Consider the following 13,750-nt stretch of genomic DNA (forward strand, 5'->3'; position numbering starts at 1 on the left):
CTGAATCAACCAATGACACCAGACTGAAAAACAAAACAAAAAGATCAGTACATATAATACCTCAGCCACATTTTACTGAAATTGATTTTATTTTAGCTTGCCTTCATTGACTCAATCCCACACCTCGTGTAAAATTTTCCAATTTCTTCATCACTTTGTGTGATTGATGTATGCAATGCTGAAATTTACATGTGCAAATAGCAGTTCTCCTCACTTTGGAGTCAAGTCACAAACGCATTACAATACTCATTGTAGATAAATCCTCTTGTGTTGGAAAAGACGCCTTATCAGGGATGTCTTACAAAGTGATCCGTCTCCATCGACGCTTACATGAGCGTGAAAAAGTTTATCCACTCCACGATATCATATCAATCAGGGTGGGAGAGCAAATTAAGCTCCCTGATTGAAGACTATGCCACAAGCATCGGTCAGACCACACATCACTCCTTCAATCTCCAATGATCCGTAAGTGCCCGTGTCAGAGATGGCGGAAAATGTGACAGAGAAGATGAGAAGGGAAAAAAAAAATCTGGCAAGAATGGTAATGAAAATGCAAGTTGATTCCTGCATGCGCAAGACTGCCTTTTTAAAATCTGCAGGTTAGCTATCTATTCACTCTGTCCTCATGTCTTGACTTTTTTATGGTCAAGTGGTGCAGTGGAAATTGATCTGATTGAGTGTGGTTTGAATGGGAAACCATATTTCTTAAGTGCCTCGATTGTGACTGATTGTAAAAATGGCAGAAGGACCACATTTGTCAGGTGTGACATTCATCAATCCACTTTTGTCCAGGCATTAAAAGCAGTAAACATCTGAACTGGTTGGCACACTTTGAAAATTTCTTCTAGGATTACATTAAGTTTGGTTGTGTGAGCTTGATTCATAGTGGATATACTCCTTTATATGTTTTTCTTCACCACTCCTTGAAGGTACTTTTAGTAGTTAGTCAAGAATCATTGGTTATGTGTACAAATATTGAAAAAACCATATGATTATTTGCAAGAAATCAGTGGTAAATTCCAAAAACATAAATGAAGATATCATGTTATGATGGAATGGCTGAAATCTAGAGAAGGATCTACCGTGCACAAAGTAATTGTCTATTTAGTTATCTATTTCAGTTATCTTAAGATTTCTGCATTCCCCCACCCCCCCCCCCAAAGTCCCATGTCAATAGTCATTGTTGGTTTCTTCAAGTGTGGATTGCTTTTAATAGTTTTATCTTGTAGTTTTAGAAGTCATATCTGATTTCCAAAAAAACCCACAAAAATATATGATATCATGAATGAAATTACTCAACCATTCAAAACAAAATTTCATTGGCTTTAGTCTGGCACATATTTGTTTCACAAAAACTAAATAGCTTTCTTTTTTTTTTTGGGGGGGGGCAACTTTTATGTAGAATATTATTCTTTATGGTGTTGGGCAAAATTTTTTGTTTTTTATTGTAGCGATGTATGTTTGTATGTGCTAAGTTGTTATTACATTCAATATTTCAATTTCAGGTTATTATGTCTTGTTTGTGTACATGCAAAGAAAGGAAGAATACTTTTGAAGAAATACGCAAAGATGATGTGAATCATGATTTCTAATGATGCATGGTTGAAAATGTTGATATGCATACATAACCTGTCACCGTGTCATCCCGATAAATTTGAAGAGCTTGATAAAATCCAAAATGGGGTGATGTAGGTAAAAAGCTATGAGAATTTGCAGTTGAATTGAAGAGTCTTAAGATGTTATGAATTGAGGAAAAAACCCTCAGAAACACACTTTTGGGGATTTATCAGAAATTTGAGCTGTGAGGTTAGAGGAAATTAATGTAGGTTACATCATGTTTAATTGCAGGGAATATACTCCAAATAAATTGCAGGTTGTACCTTTTAACAAGTTCTTGTGCAGGTGAAAAATGAATGTCTGTGTGCATGTATTGTGATGATAATTGCCTCATGGTATTAATGCAATTAAAAACATTGCTCACATGTCTACTTTTTCTGCCTTTGGAATTTTCCTGCCACATGCTTGACTGCATCTGAATTTAAAGACCATATTCATTTTCTCAATACTTTCATGCACATAGTATGGTTGGCTTTTTCACTGTTTCTGTTGTAATATTTGACAAATAAAGTTAAAGACACAACATACAGCTTATTAAAGTTTATATAATTCAAAGAATCCAAACACATGAAAGTTAAGAAAGCTGATGCTTGTTGGCTTTAACTGGCTTTCATAACGATTGAAGAATCATATCCATGCGTATGACTGACATCCTATCATAGACTAAAATCTTCATTGGTGAATAAGACTATTTATTCTTAATTCTGTGCTGTCATTAAATGGGTTCACTGCATAAGAAAAATTGTGGTATATATTTAGTAATCCCTAGACCTTACAGGAGGCCCCGAGTTCAAATCTTGTCTGGTGCTGAAATCCATGACCATGATGTCTATCAAACGTGGCCTTCTTCAAACATACATTGTACGTGTTAAATTCGGTGATGGTAAAACAGACATAATAAAACGGGCCTCTGAAAGAGTAGTGCCAACAATAGACAATACTGTAGACAACTTTTGAATTTTGTGAAAAAGTGTGTAAGAATATTCACCAAACTAAGGCTATATTATTAGTAGTAAGTTATCATGTTTTAACTGCAAAATTTTAAGATGGAATAGACATCGGATCTGAAGTGAGTGTATCTATGTATCAATGCCTCATGTTTTACTGTCTTTGATCAGATTGTCTAAATCCCCAAGATTCAGGGATAGTTAAAGATAAACCTCCAAATGAACTAATGCTGGCCTTGCATTTAGATTGGAATATAGAATGCAGGGATTTCAGGGTTTTCGTTCACACCCTTTGAGGGACATTGATAATAAGTATCTTGTGAGTGAGATAATCTCTTGAACAGCCTTTAAATTGTGCCTTGTGCATTTGATAGAAGCAGATGGTGAAATTGGAATGAATCATATGATCAATAAAAATGTGTGCACCATTCAAGTCATCATTCATATGAATACATTTTGACATCATTCTATGTGTTTGGTTTTTTTTTAAAGTTTGTTATTGTCACTGAGTAATGATGCCTATGAGCTGGCTGAAACTATGTGTATATTTTCATTGTTCTTATCAATTAACTAACAATGTTAAGATTTTACAAATACTTGTGACATCTAGTCTATCAAATTTCACAAATGCCAATACCTGTGTAATGTTTGGGTTTTTTTTCACTTTGTACTATATAATAGATGTAGATTCAGTCAGGTTGGTTGACTGAGTCAGCAATTTTAGAATTTAACAGATGAAGAAATATGTGGAGAAGATACTCTAAGCATCTTGTTATCGAGTGGCATCAATAAGGTAGGGCAAAAGATGCTGGTCTAATGATCAAAGAGCAATCCTAGCCTGGGTTAGAAAGGATCTTAAGATCCGTCATTTATCCCGCCCTATTATACCCAGATACACCCCGGCAATTGTCTTGTCCCCATCTCCATAGCAAGGCTACAGCACTCCTATAGTGACTCAGCAATTGTGTGTAATTCTGGTGAATAGCTTCGGCCAGACACCGGTCGAAGTGAGGGGAAGAGAGAAATGGAAAGGTTCTTTCTTGAGGAGAGATACAGAAGAGATGCAGAAAATGAAAGAAAGGACAACATCTTAAGGGAAAGTGCACCTGGTACTATTGGATGAAGTCGGGAGAAGGAGGCACAGAAAAGAACATGTGACATTTCTTGGCAAATCTTCCAAATTAAGTATTTCATCCTTTCAATGAGATAAAGTAGGAGGGATCTGTATCTCCACCACTCTTTGAGATTTTTTTTTCCCTCCCTGCATGCCATGTGTAGGCATGTAAGTATGTATAGGCATCAAACACCCTTTCCCCCGATACCAGCCATCGCTCTCTCATTGATTCTGGAGTCCTGGGCATCGGCATTGTTCAAACATAAGATTAAATGTATGAAGCATGGCAACACAAAGCCTATAAATATGCAGGCTAATTTGGCTGAAAGTATTAAAGTCCTCCTCGGGATGGTTTTATTCATTGACTAGGAAATTATATTAATAACCCCATTTCAAAGGCAAAGGTTAATGTTTGCATAAATTTGTGAAAACATTGATTAAGATTTCTGGTATATAGTTCAATTTGTTTGACTATTGTCTTAGGAGCAACCTCCTTGATTCATTCTCCTCAACAGTTTCTGGACTTGGAGAAATTGCGATTTAGATTTGTCAGATATTGGAAGACGATGGGGAGCGAGCCAGGAAAGTTCAACACACAGGTTGCTCTGTACTTTGTTACATAAACTCTACACCTTTCATTTTATTTGAGCAGTATTACTTGATAACCTTCAATTTTCTTGTGACATTTATTATTTTGTTTTTAAAGCGGGCCAGAATATTAATCCTTTGAGAAAAAAATATTGCAAAACATACTGTTTGTATTGCACCCGCAGATGGTTACATACTTTTGCCCCATCAAATCATGATTCAGTGGATATTTCTTGGTCCTAGTTTGGCCTGTACAGAATAAATTCATATACCTATGTGAAAACCTTCATGAATAAATATTTGTTTGTGAGACAGAGAAAGATACCTGGAAAAAAAAAAAGTTTTGGTCTTGAGAATCTACAAAAAAAAAGAACATTCTTTGATTCATAAGCAAGTTGTGTGCTACGCCGAATGAATTATTACCATTACAATCCATTTTTCAGTGTATGCATTTCTTTGTCTTGGGGGTATCAAGTCTAACAGTGTGTGCTTTCTTCATATCAAATGTTATTGTGAAATGATGTCACTTCATATGTGAAAGTAATGTATCTGTACAAATAAGGAAAATGTGTCAATGATATTGATCAGAATTCAAGGCATATGATTACATAGTTGGTATTCCATAAAAGAAGAATTTTGTCTTGTAAAATGAGTGGTGATTCTGAAGTGTACGTAGCCAAGAATAAGCTTTATGTCACTCATAATGAAAATTGACTAAAGATTTAGCAATATATGTATTAATTTCATTTTTGTGCATGAAAATTGCAAATCAGAGTTGTTTTTTCCCCTATGAAATCATACTGAGTGGTAGAGTATCTTTCTGTAAAGAATGAACATCATTTTCTGCTCACATTGAAAACTTTCAGGAGATGAAATTCTAGTGTCAAATGCAATATAATATTCTTAAGTGCCGTGCATTTAACAGGTAATATCTTTGCTTGTGTAACCATTAGTAATGTGGTAATTACTTTTTGATCAATATCTTGTCAAATATGGAATCATTACATTAAACGATAAACACAGCTAAATGATGACTGAAAACTGTTATGATTTAGCTTAAGAGTAGACTTGGTTGTACTTAATTCAAATCTTATTGTCTATCAAGGGGATACTTGAGAAAAACTTGGAAGATTTAGGGGATGCAATGTCATCTGGAGTTGAAGTATCATGACATTCACACCTTTTTAATTTGTGAAAATAAATGTATGAATATTGGTGCCTTTAAATACCTTTCTTGCAATGCAGGACACTATAGTAGCATGTTTTTTTTTATTATAAATATGTATCCTTGACGTAAAAGCTTTTTGGATTTCCTCCTGTTTTTAGTGTCATACCTGTGCATTTACAGTGGCATCTCGGAAGTAATTATTTTTTAGTAAGCATGTGAAAACTCATTTCTGTGTTACTTATTTTTGGATGTGAGTATTTTTTTTTTTAGAATAGAAGAAAATGGGAAAATGCCTGTGTAACATCTTAAAGAATGTATAGAATCTTGTCCTATTTGTTTGAAATACTAGTGCTTCTATATCGGAAATAATAAGTATAATTGTCCGGATGGAATGAAGTTCTTTGCAGGTTTTCCTGTTTTTAAATGTTCTTAGAAAAGGATGTGCTGATCATCAAGGACAGTTTTAAAGTAACCAATTCCTTTGTAATTTGAGAGAGGCTGTATTAATGCAACCTCCTTTGAGGGGAAAAAAATGAGCTCCTACATGAAAATATTCCTCGCAGAGCTCTGTGGAGTCTTTTTGGGAAGATGGAAAAGAAGAAACAGACTTTGCTGGGAAGAAGTTGCTAACTTAGGGAAGGATATAGCTGACAAGTCTGTCCTACAAAGGAAAGAAGAAGGGAAGCCTCTTTTATGGGTTAAAGCACTGAAGTACACCTGGGAGCAGCAGAAGAGCCGTTGCTCGAGCTCCCCCATCCCCTCTCCATCGCTATGACGATTGGAAGCGGGCGACTTCTGGTAAAGGAGTGCCAGGTTTCCGTCTTATTCCTGTCTTTTTGCTGCCTGCTCATTTCTTCTCTAGATATGGTAGAGTTCAAATGAGAAGAAATATAATGAGACTGGGCGATAAAGGAGTGTTAAGTCTGTAGGGACCTATTCTCCTCATTGCATTCCAAATGAAGGGGCCGACTACTTGAGAGCGGGTCGCGTCTGGGGGGCCCTTTGACGCTAGAACCAGATAGTGTAGCAGTATTTGCATCTCATTGTGGCTTTTACAATTGCTCTGTGGGATGCTGACAATTTTTGAAAAGTGTCATTTTTTCTCCAAAAAAACCTCATCATTTTGACCAGTGTGATGAGGTCATAAATAGTAAAAGACACAGCTTCTATTGTCTGTTGATTGACAGTTCTGAACTTATACAATGTAATCCATCATATATGTATGTATATCTGATTTTGTTATGTACGGCTGCAGTACTTATGAAAAAAAGAGCTCTTTTTTACAAATTACCTTCAATCTTGGCACATTATCACATATGAGATGTGCAATTATGCACAAACACTCATTCTTTAGTGACTCTGTAGCAAGCACAACAAACCTGTGATATGTTCATAAGTTCATGAATTATATACCATGCATAATCTTAATAGTCACAACCCTGCCATTCTACCAGTAGCAGCGACTAACAGATTTTTTTCTTTTTATGTGCCACCCTATCATGCCCACAGAATTGCTGCCATCCGCAAAGAGCGCTCACGGGATGCCGCCCGGTCGCGCCGCGGGAAGGAGAACTATGAGTTCTACGAGCTGGCCAAGCTGCTACCCCTCCCAGCGGCCATCACAAGCCAGCTCGACAAGGCCTCAATAATCCGACTGACCATCAGCTACCTTCACATGCGCCACTTTTGTATCCAGGGTGACCCACCGTGGCACAATTACCCAGACACTGTCCCCACCCCTACCAATTCTTCCAGACACCTCCCAGTACTTCAAGGTGAATATTACAATTGAGACATCACTCAATCAAGTTTGATACACTTACATATCATTTCTTCTCCACCCAAGCAGAAATGGAAATAATTAAAGAATGAATGTGAATTCTCTTTTGGCTGTCAGCAGTAATTGTCTCTCTTCACCTGAGATCATTTATCAAAATAATCTGACAATTTCTGTTCATGTCTTTCAAACAGTTGTGATGATAACATTATGGAATAGAAATTATAACATCATATTATGATGTACTAATTTTCATTTTCTACACATATTTTCTTTTCTTGCTTTTCTTACTTGCTGTGGTATCAATTTATCCTGGTTCAGATTCAAGTTGTTCAAGTTGATTTCACTTCATTGCCAACAATGAAATGGTAAACTTACTGTATTGACAAAAATTTGATAAAATGCATTTTATGCATTTTCTCATTGTTTGTAAGCTGGTGGCATTTGTCTTGATGTATGAAAACCTTCTTTAATCTTTGATATCACCATAGAATTGTAGGTTTGATAATAATTATTGCTTTTATTACATTGCCAGATTATTATCATCATTTCTGTATTTGTCATTTTGTGTTGATAACGGATGTTTCTCTTTCAGATAGAATTACAACTATGAATAGAAAAAATGTATTATAAATGTAATCAGTAGGCAATTGTATATTATAATCAGTAGTCAACATGAACAACTGAAAGGAGTTATATGAATGTGATCAACATCATTGTCTTTATGATTGTCATCATCATTATCATTGTTATTATTATTATTATTATTATTATTATCATTATTACTATTATTATTAATATTATTATTATTATTATTGTCATCATTATTTTCATGATTTTTATATATAATCATTAATATTGTAAGCATAAAAGGATAACAGTATTGATGGAACTTAATGTAGCTTCAACTAAAGCATACAATAGGAGAAGCTTCAGTGCAAAAACTGTATAGACACTAAAAGAGCATGAATATTTTTAGCTTTGACAATTTGTGCCACTATATGAAACCATCAAATCAAATCATATCATATCAATGATATCAAATCAAATCAAATCAAATCAAATCAAATCAAATCAAATCAAATCAAATCAAATCAAATCAAATCAAATCAAATCAAATCAAATCAAATCAAGTCAATCAATCAATCAATCAAATTTACTCATTTGAATCCTGCCATGTCTAACCATGAATATAGAGGACCTGATATGATTTCTTTCATATTAATTCTTTTTAATTTTCCATCAATTTCTAGTAAGATTATGAAATTAAACATAATGTATTATTGACATCTGCTTTTCCTAGTCACAAGAAAGTGTAAATTAAACAATGAACTAGATATGTTTTTATATGATTACTTCAATGAAAGCAATAGTATATTTGCAAATTTTTATTTCAGAATTGGATTTTTGAAAATGTAGAATAAATCTAAAATTGATATTAAGCCATTTGTCTTTAGTGAAGCTGATTTACAGGCAGATTAAAGTGGAAATGTGGAGGTTACCAATCAGACTATACAGGCCATCATACTCAGACAATGTGGCTTACATTCCATGATCAAGTACAGGTCAAAGGTCATTACTGTGGTTTGATGCTTGAAGGAAGTGCTTTTGCCACCACAATATCCAAAATTACCCATTATTTCCCCATTTTTTGGTATTCAGTATGACATATGTTTATGGCATAATGTACCTATAAATACTGTCTGAGTGTGACAAATGGTGAAAGACACTTGTGATTATTCATTATTTCAGCATCAATCATGTTTCCAAGAAGGCATCGAATCAGCATCAATCATGTTTCCAAGAAGACATCCTTGCTGACATATTATCACACAGAAAGAGAAGAGAATATCGCATGATAATCTGCAAAGTGCACAATTAGACGAACACACAAAATATATTATAAGTGTGAACCAGCGTCTGAAATTGAAACAAGGAGACTTTAGTTCATGTACCTTGCAGTGATAGACAAAGACAAAAATGAACAGATAATCTGTCTACCACCTGTGTGTGACATTTCATTAGTCTGAAGTCACCAGAAGCAGGGACTACATTCAGACATTCCGAGCTCAGTCATTCAGCAGTTGGCGTATGGAATCTACATCTCTTACATTGTTAATTACAGAAACACTTGAGTTTTTTATTCGCTGTGCCTTAGACAGGGAGTCTAACACCCTCCCTGAATGGAGTGGTGAGGGATAATAGACTAGGATATGAGCCTACTGATTAGATTAACACCTCTGTCAGTGCCTTTTCACTCACACTGTTTGAAGCTCACTTCAGTGCAGAAAGACATTTTGTATTGAGAGTGGATTTTGTGTGCTCTTACACATTTGTGCAAGAACATCTTAAATAACTACAATGTACAGTCCTGCAAGAAGGTTTAACAATACATTGATTTTCACTCATTTTCACTCATTTTGGAGTGACCTCAAGGATCACTCGAAGATTTTGGAGTGATCCCTGAGGTCACTCTAAAACGAGTGAAAATGAACATTTTCACTCAAAATTCACTCCAATTCCACTCTTAATTCACTCTTTTTTTGTATTCACTCCTTTAAGAGTGAATATTTTCACTCGATTTTTTTAAGAGAGTAGTTCATCTCATTATTGTTCTGCTTTCTACATTTGTATACAAAGTCTTGATAAATTAGGTTTTTTTTTTCTTCTTCTTGCAGGACGCTACGCTCATGTCCAGTCAGGGGTTAATGCCATAGCCAGAGAAGTCTATGAACACCACCTCGGTAGCCACATATTACAGGTGAGTAGAGGGATACTTTGGCAGGTACAGAGACACAGTGACAAAGACTTGAATGGAGGCTAGATGAAGTCCAATTCGATGACAAGTGAATCACATCCAACCCTGGTAATTCAAACATGCTGCATTTGATTTATAAAAATAACTGTTATCTCTTGCAACCCAGTGATTGTAAATCTTGTATCATAACAAACCTAAAGTCAATAAGAACTCCAGATTTACAGAGTCAATAATATATGAACATTCAGGTTGACAAACGTGACTGCTTCATCTTTCTTGTCTGTTCCACAGAATTATTACATCTGTCTCTTTTGTGAATATGTGACCCGCTACAACAAAATGATCCTAAAGTCGGGCGAGGTCGATTATTTGAAAATTGCATGACACAATTCCCTAATCTTTCTGCTTTAAATTGATATATAACACATCTTATAAAAATAATCGGCTGCGGAGATATCGATGTTTAAAAAAGAACATGTCGAGAGGTCTTGGAAATCACTGTTTCGAGAAAAGCGCCCTAAAAGTTCTCCTTGCGAAGCAATCACGATCAAGGGACATGCAAGTCAGTATTCACCTCCGGACAATAGAAGGTAAGCCGTAACATGGCCCAGAAAAACGCTATTTTTTAGTCTTTCCTTCCATCATTTTGCTTCAAAATTTCGACAGATGATAGAAGACATGTCAGACTCTAATAATATGTCAAATTCAGAAAATCGTAAGTTTTGACCAATTTTGATGCTCTGACTTCAAACTCGATTTTCACGGCTTCGACCGTGCGCGACTTTAGGACCATTTTGTTGTAGCGGGTCACATATGATATCTGTTCTAGTCATCTACAGAGAGCAACGAGGTTGTGCTACAATCATCCTGCACATTCATTAGTCATTTTTTTTTCTCTTAAGCAACAAACAATTTTCATCTCCTGTAATCGTCATTTTATCTCATATCAAAATCAAGTGGATGCAGTCAGATTTACATCCATGATTTGACAAATTTTAATTTGAATTAGTTTGATTAGTTTGAATTTTGAGTAAATAATGGAAATTTAGGCATTCAAGGCATATGTTGGCCCTTGCAGTGGTGTATTTTTTCAACAGCAGCAGTTAACAAATCAATTTCTTTAAGGTAACAGTTCCACACCATCTCTGTCTGGTCTAGGTTGAAATTGAAATTGAAATTTATTCAGTGCTTTCTGCATTGAACACATCACAAATGAAATCCAGTCATTCTTTAAAGGGGATGGCTAGTAACCGATCAGTGGGAATCAGTGGGAATGCTGAGGGATGATTGTTCCAATCCTTGTGGGATTCATTTAAGAGTACATTATATATCTACTGTTGTGTGAAAATTATTTGCTTCAGAACGGTCTCATATTCAAGTAATGTGCAGATTAATGCCCCGTCACTGACCAGGGACGCTTACCTGGAAACATTAAACTGCACATTACTTGAATATGAGACCATTCTGAAGCAAATAATTTTAACACAAGAATAGATATATAATGTACTCTTAAATGAATCCCACAAGGATTGGAACAATCATCCCACAGCATTCCCACTGATTCCCACTGATCAGTTACTAGCCATCCCCTTTAAAACAATGAGACATACTCTGGTACATTCAAACATAACTAAAATTACATGTACAATAGACTGATTACAGAATAAAAAGATATGTTGATTTAGAGCTGTTCAGGATAGCAGAATAAACAATTATGTGACTGAATTATAGTAGAGTGTTTAAATGATAAGGATTGAATTGTTTCCCTATGTAAATAACATTATTTCTTCATTTCTGAATATTGCAGAGTCTTGATGGCTTTCTGTTTGTGTTGTTCAGAGACGGTCGCTTTCTTTACATCTCCGAGACAGTGTCAATCTATTTGGGACTTTCACAGGTAAGAACTAGAAAAGCACTCTGAGAGTGCAGACCTCCGCCAAGCAGCTCATTTCTACCCATGCACGCATGATAAAAAATCGCCCAATTTCCCAATGATAGCTTTAAAAAAACGAAAAATAGTGTTTACTTCATCAGCCTCCTGCTGCATGGCTCCTGGCGCAGAGCACGCGCTTTAATATGCATAATATGCAAACCTCAAATACGTACAGCTTGAACTCCCAAGTGCATTGACCCTATATGGCAAAATATACAAAATTCTTCAAAACTTCACATAAATTTCTGCATCATTTAGTACCAAAATTAAATAACCTGTTTCTTTTATCATTATCAACTTTTCCCAAAAGTTTTATGACAATCTGCTCACAACTTTTTGAGTTATTTTGTAAACAGGCAAACAAACCAACACTGAAAAAAATGTAACTTCCTTGGCGGAGGTAATTTGTTTGTATTATTGCAACTTTTTGACCAAGTGCTCTTCATCGACATAAATAAGCACCAATTATTCAGTGTTTAAGTAGTAGCCATGATAAAAAAAAAAAAATCATGGGTATATATACTTGGGTAGGATCTGAACTAATGAATGTATGCCCATGATTTTTTTTAAATCATGGCTTCTATTAAAAGGCTGAGTAACTGTTGCTTATTTACATCAATGAAGGGGGATATGTCAATCAGTTGCAATAAAAACAACTCAATGCAATAATTCATTAATTTGAATAGTTTCGAACAATGTGCTAAACTTGATCACTACTCATATGTCACTGTGAAGGTCACTTTCGGTCTCATCCGTTGTCAGTACATTCACTGGAAGATGGCTTCAGCATGTAAAAAAATCAAATTCATTATACCTCCACATTAGAAAATTAAATCAACTTAACTCTACAAAATATTCTTTTCATTTTTTTTGGGATAGACTGCATGGCAAACAGTGACAGGAGCAAATACAGTGTATTTTACTTTGTAGATAGATAGGTATGATTTGCACTATAATAACAGTTGATATTTTTTTTTCTCAAATTGCCAATAGATGTAGATTCAAGAAATTGAAGCAATTTTTTGAATACCTGTCAATATCATATACTGGTATTTTCACGTACAGATATTTCCTTAAATGGCATTAGATTGGAAATATTTGTGAGTTGTTAATTTCATGCTGTGTGGTGTTCTCATCATGATAATTGTAAAAAAAAAAAGCACAAATGATAAGAACAGGGTGTAACTTCTCAAACAAATTCGTTTTGTTCAACCATTGTTGAAATGAGCTATCCTTTACTACTAGTATATTAGACTATTCCAGGGACTGCTATTGATGTGTCTATGGCATCAGTACACTACTCCTGGTAGTCACTTGATATTGCAATGCTGCTGTGCTGGGGCTGGGACAGTGCGTGTGGGTCAAATTTTTGTTTTCAGTTTTGTCAGAATTTTTGTATGATGTGATTATTATGATTGAGAACCTATTAGCAAAATTCATGTAAACTAAAACCACTGCGACAATTTCAGTGTATAAGATGGTATGAAAGCCTTTTACTGTTCATATTAGATGAACTACGTACAGAAGCTGATCAAGTTGATTTGGTGTTTTAAGCTACGTAGATTCAAGTCTTGCATACCTCCTTGTCAGTTATAAATGCAAAGATATTACCAAGGGGTATCACATATGCAATCCTATTCTAATATATAGGCCTGTAATACTTCTTCATAACTTTAGTCAAGAGAGCTTTCCACCAAAGTAGTATAAGCAAAACACATCTAAATAGTAAATCACCAGCATGATAAGGGTTGAATTAAGTGATTAATTTGAATCACAGGTAAACATGAATGCTATAGGTGTTGAAGTTTAATGATGTCCTTGATGCCACTCAGATCTTTACCCAAGAAC

The 13,750-nt window shown here is 35.1% G+C and overlaps 1 protein-coding gene across 1 annotated transcript in view; it reads left to right on the forward strand.

The window, feature by feature from the left end:
* Positions 1-13,750, forward strand: part of LOC139737546 (uncharacterized) — a 129,245-nt gene that overhangs the window by 66,505 nt on the left and 48,990 nt on the right. The window contains exons 3-5 of the mRNA XM_071648222.1: positions 6,944-7,209; positions 9,890-9,972; positions 11,777-11,866. Of these exons, the coding sequence (XP_071504323.1) occupies positions 6,944-7,209; positions 9,890-9,972; positions 11,777-11,866 (439 nt within the window). The remainder of the gene's footprint in view (positions 1-6,943; positions 7,210-9,889; positions 9,973-11,776; positions 11,867-13,750) is intronic.

Source organism: Diadema antillarum, unplaced genomic scaffold (genome assembly GCF_040938485.1).
Source record: "Diadema antillarum isolate AM-2024a unplaced genomic scaffold, OU_Dant_1.0 seq00000696_RagTag, whole genome shotgun sequence".
Classification (NCBI taxonomy): Eukaryota; Metazoa; Echinodermata; class Echinoidea; order Diadematoida; family Diadematidae; genus Diadema; species Diadema antillarum.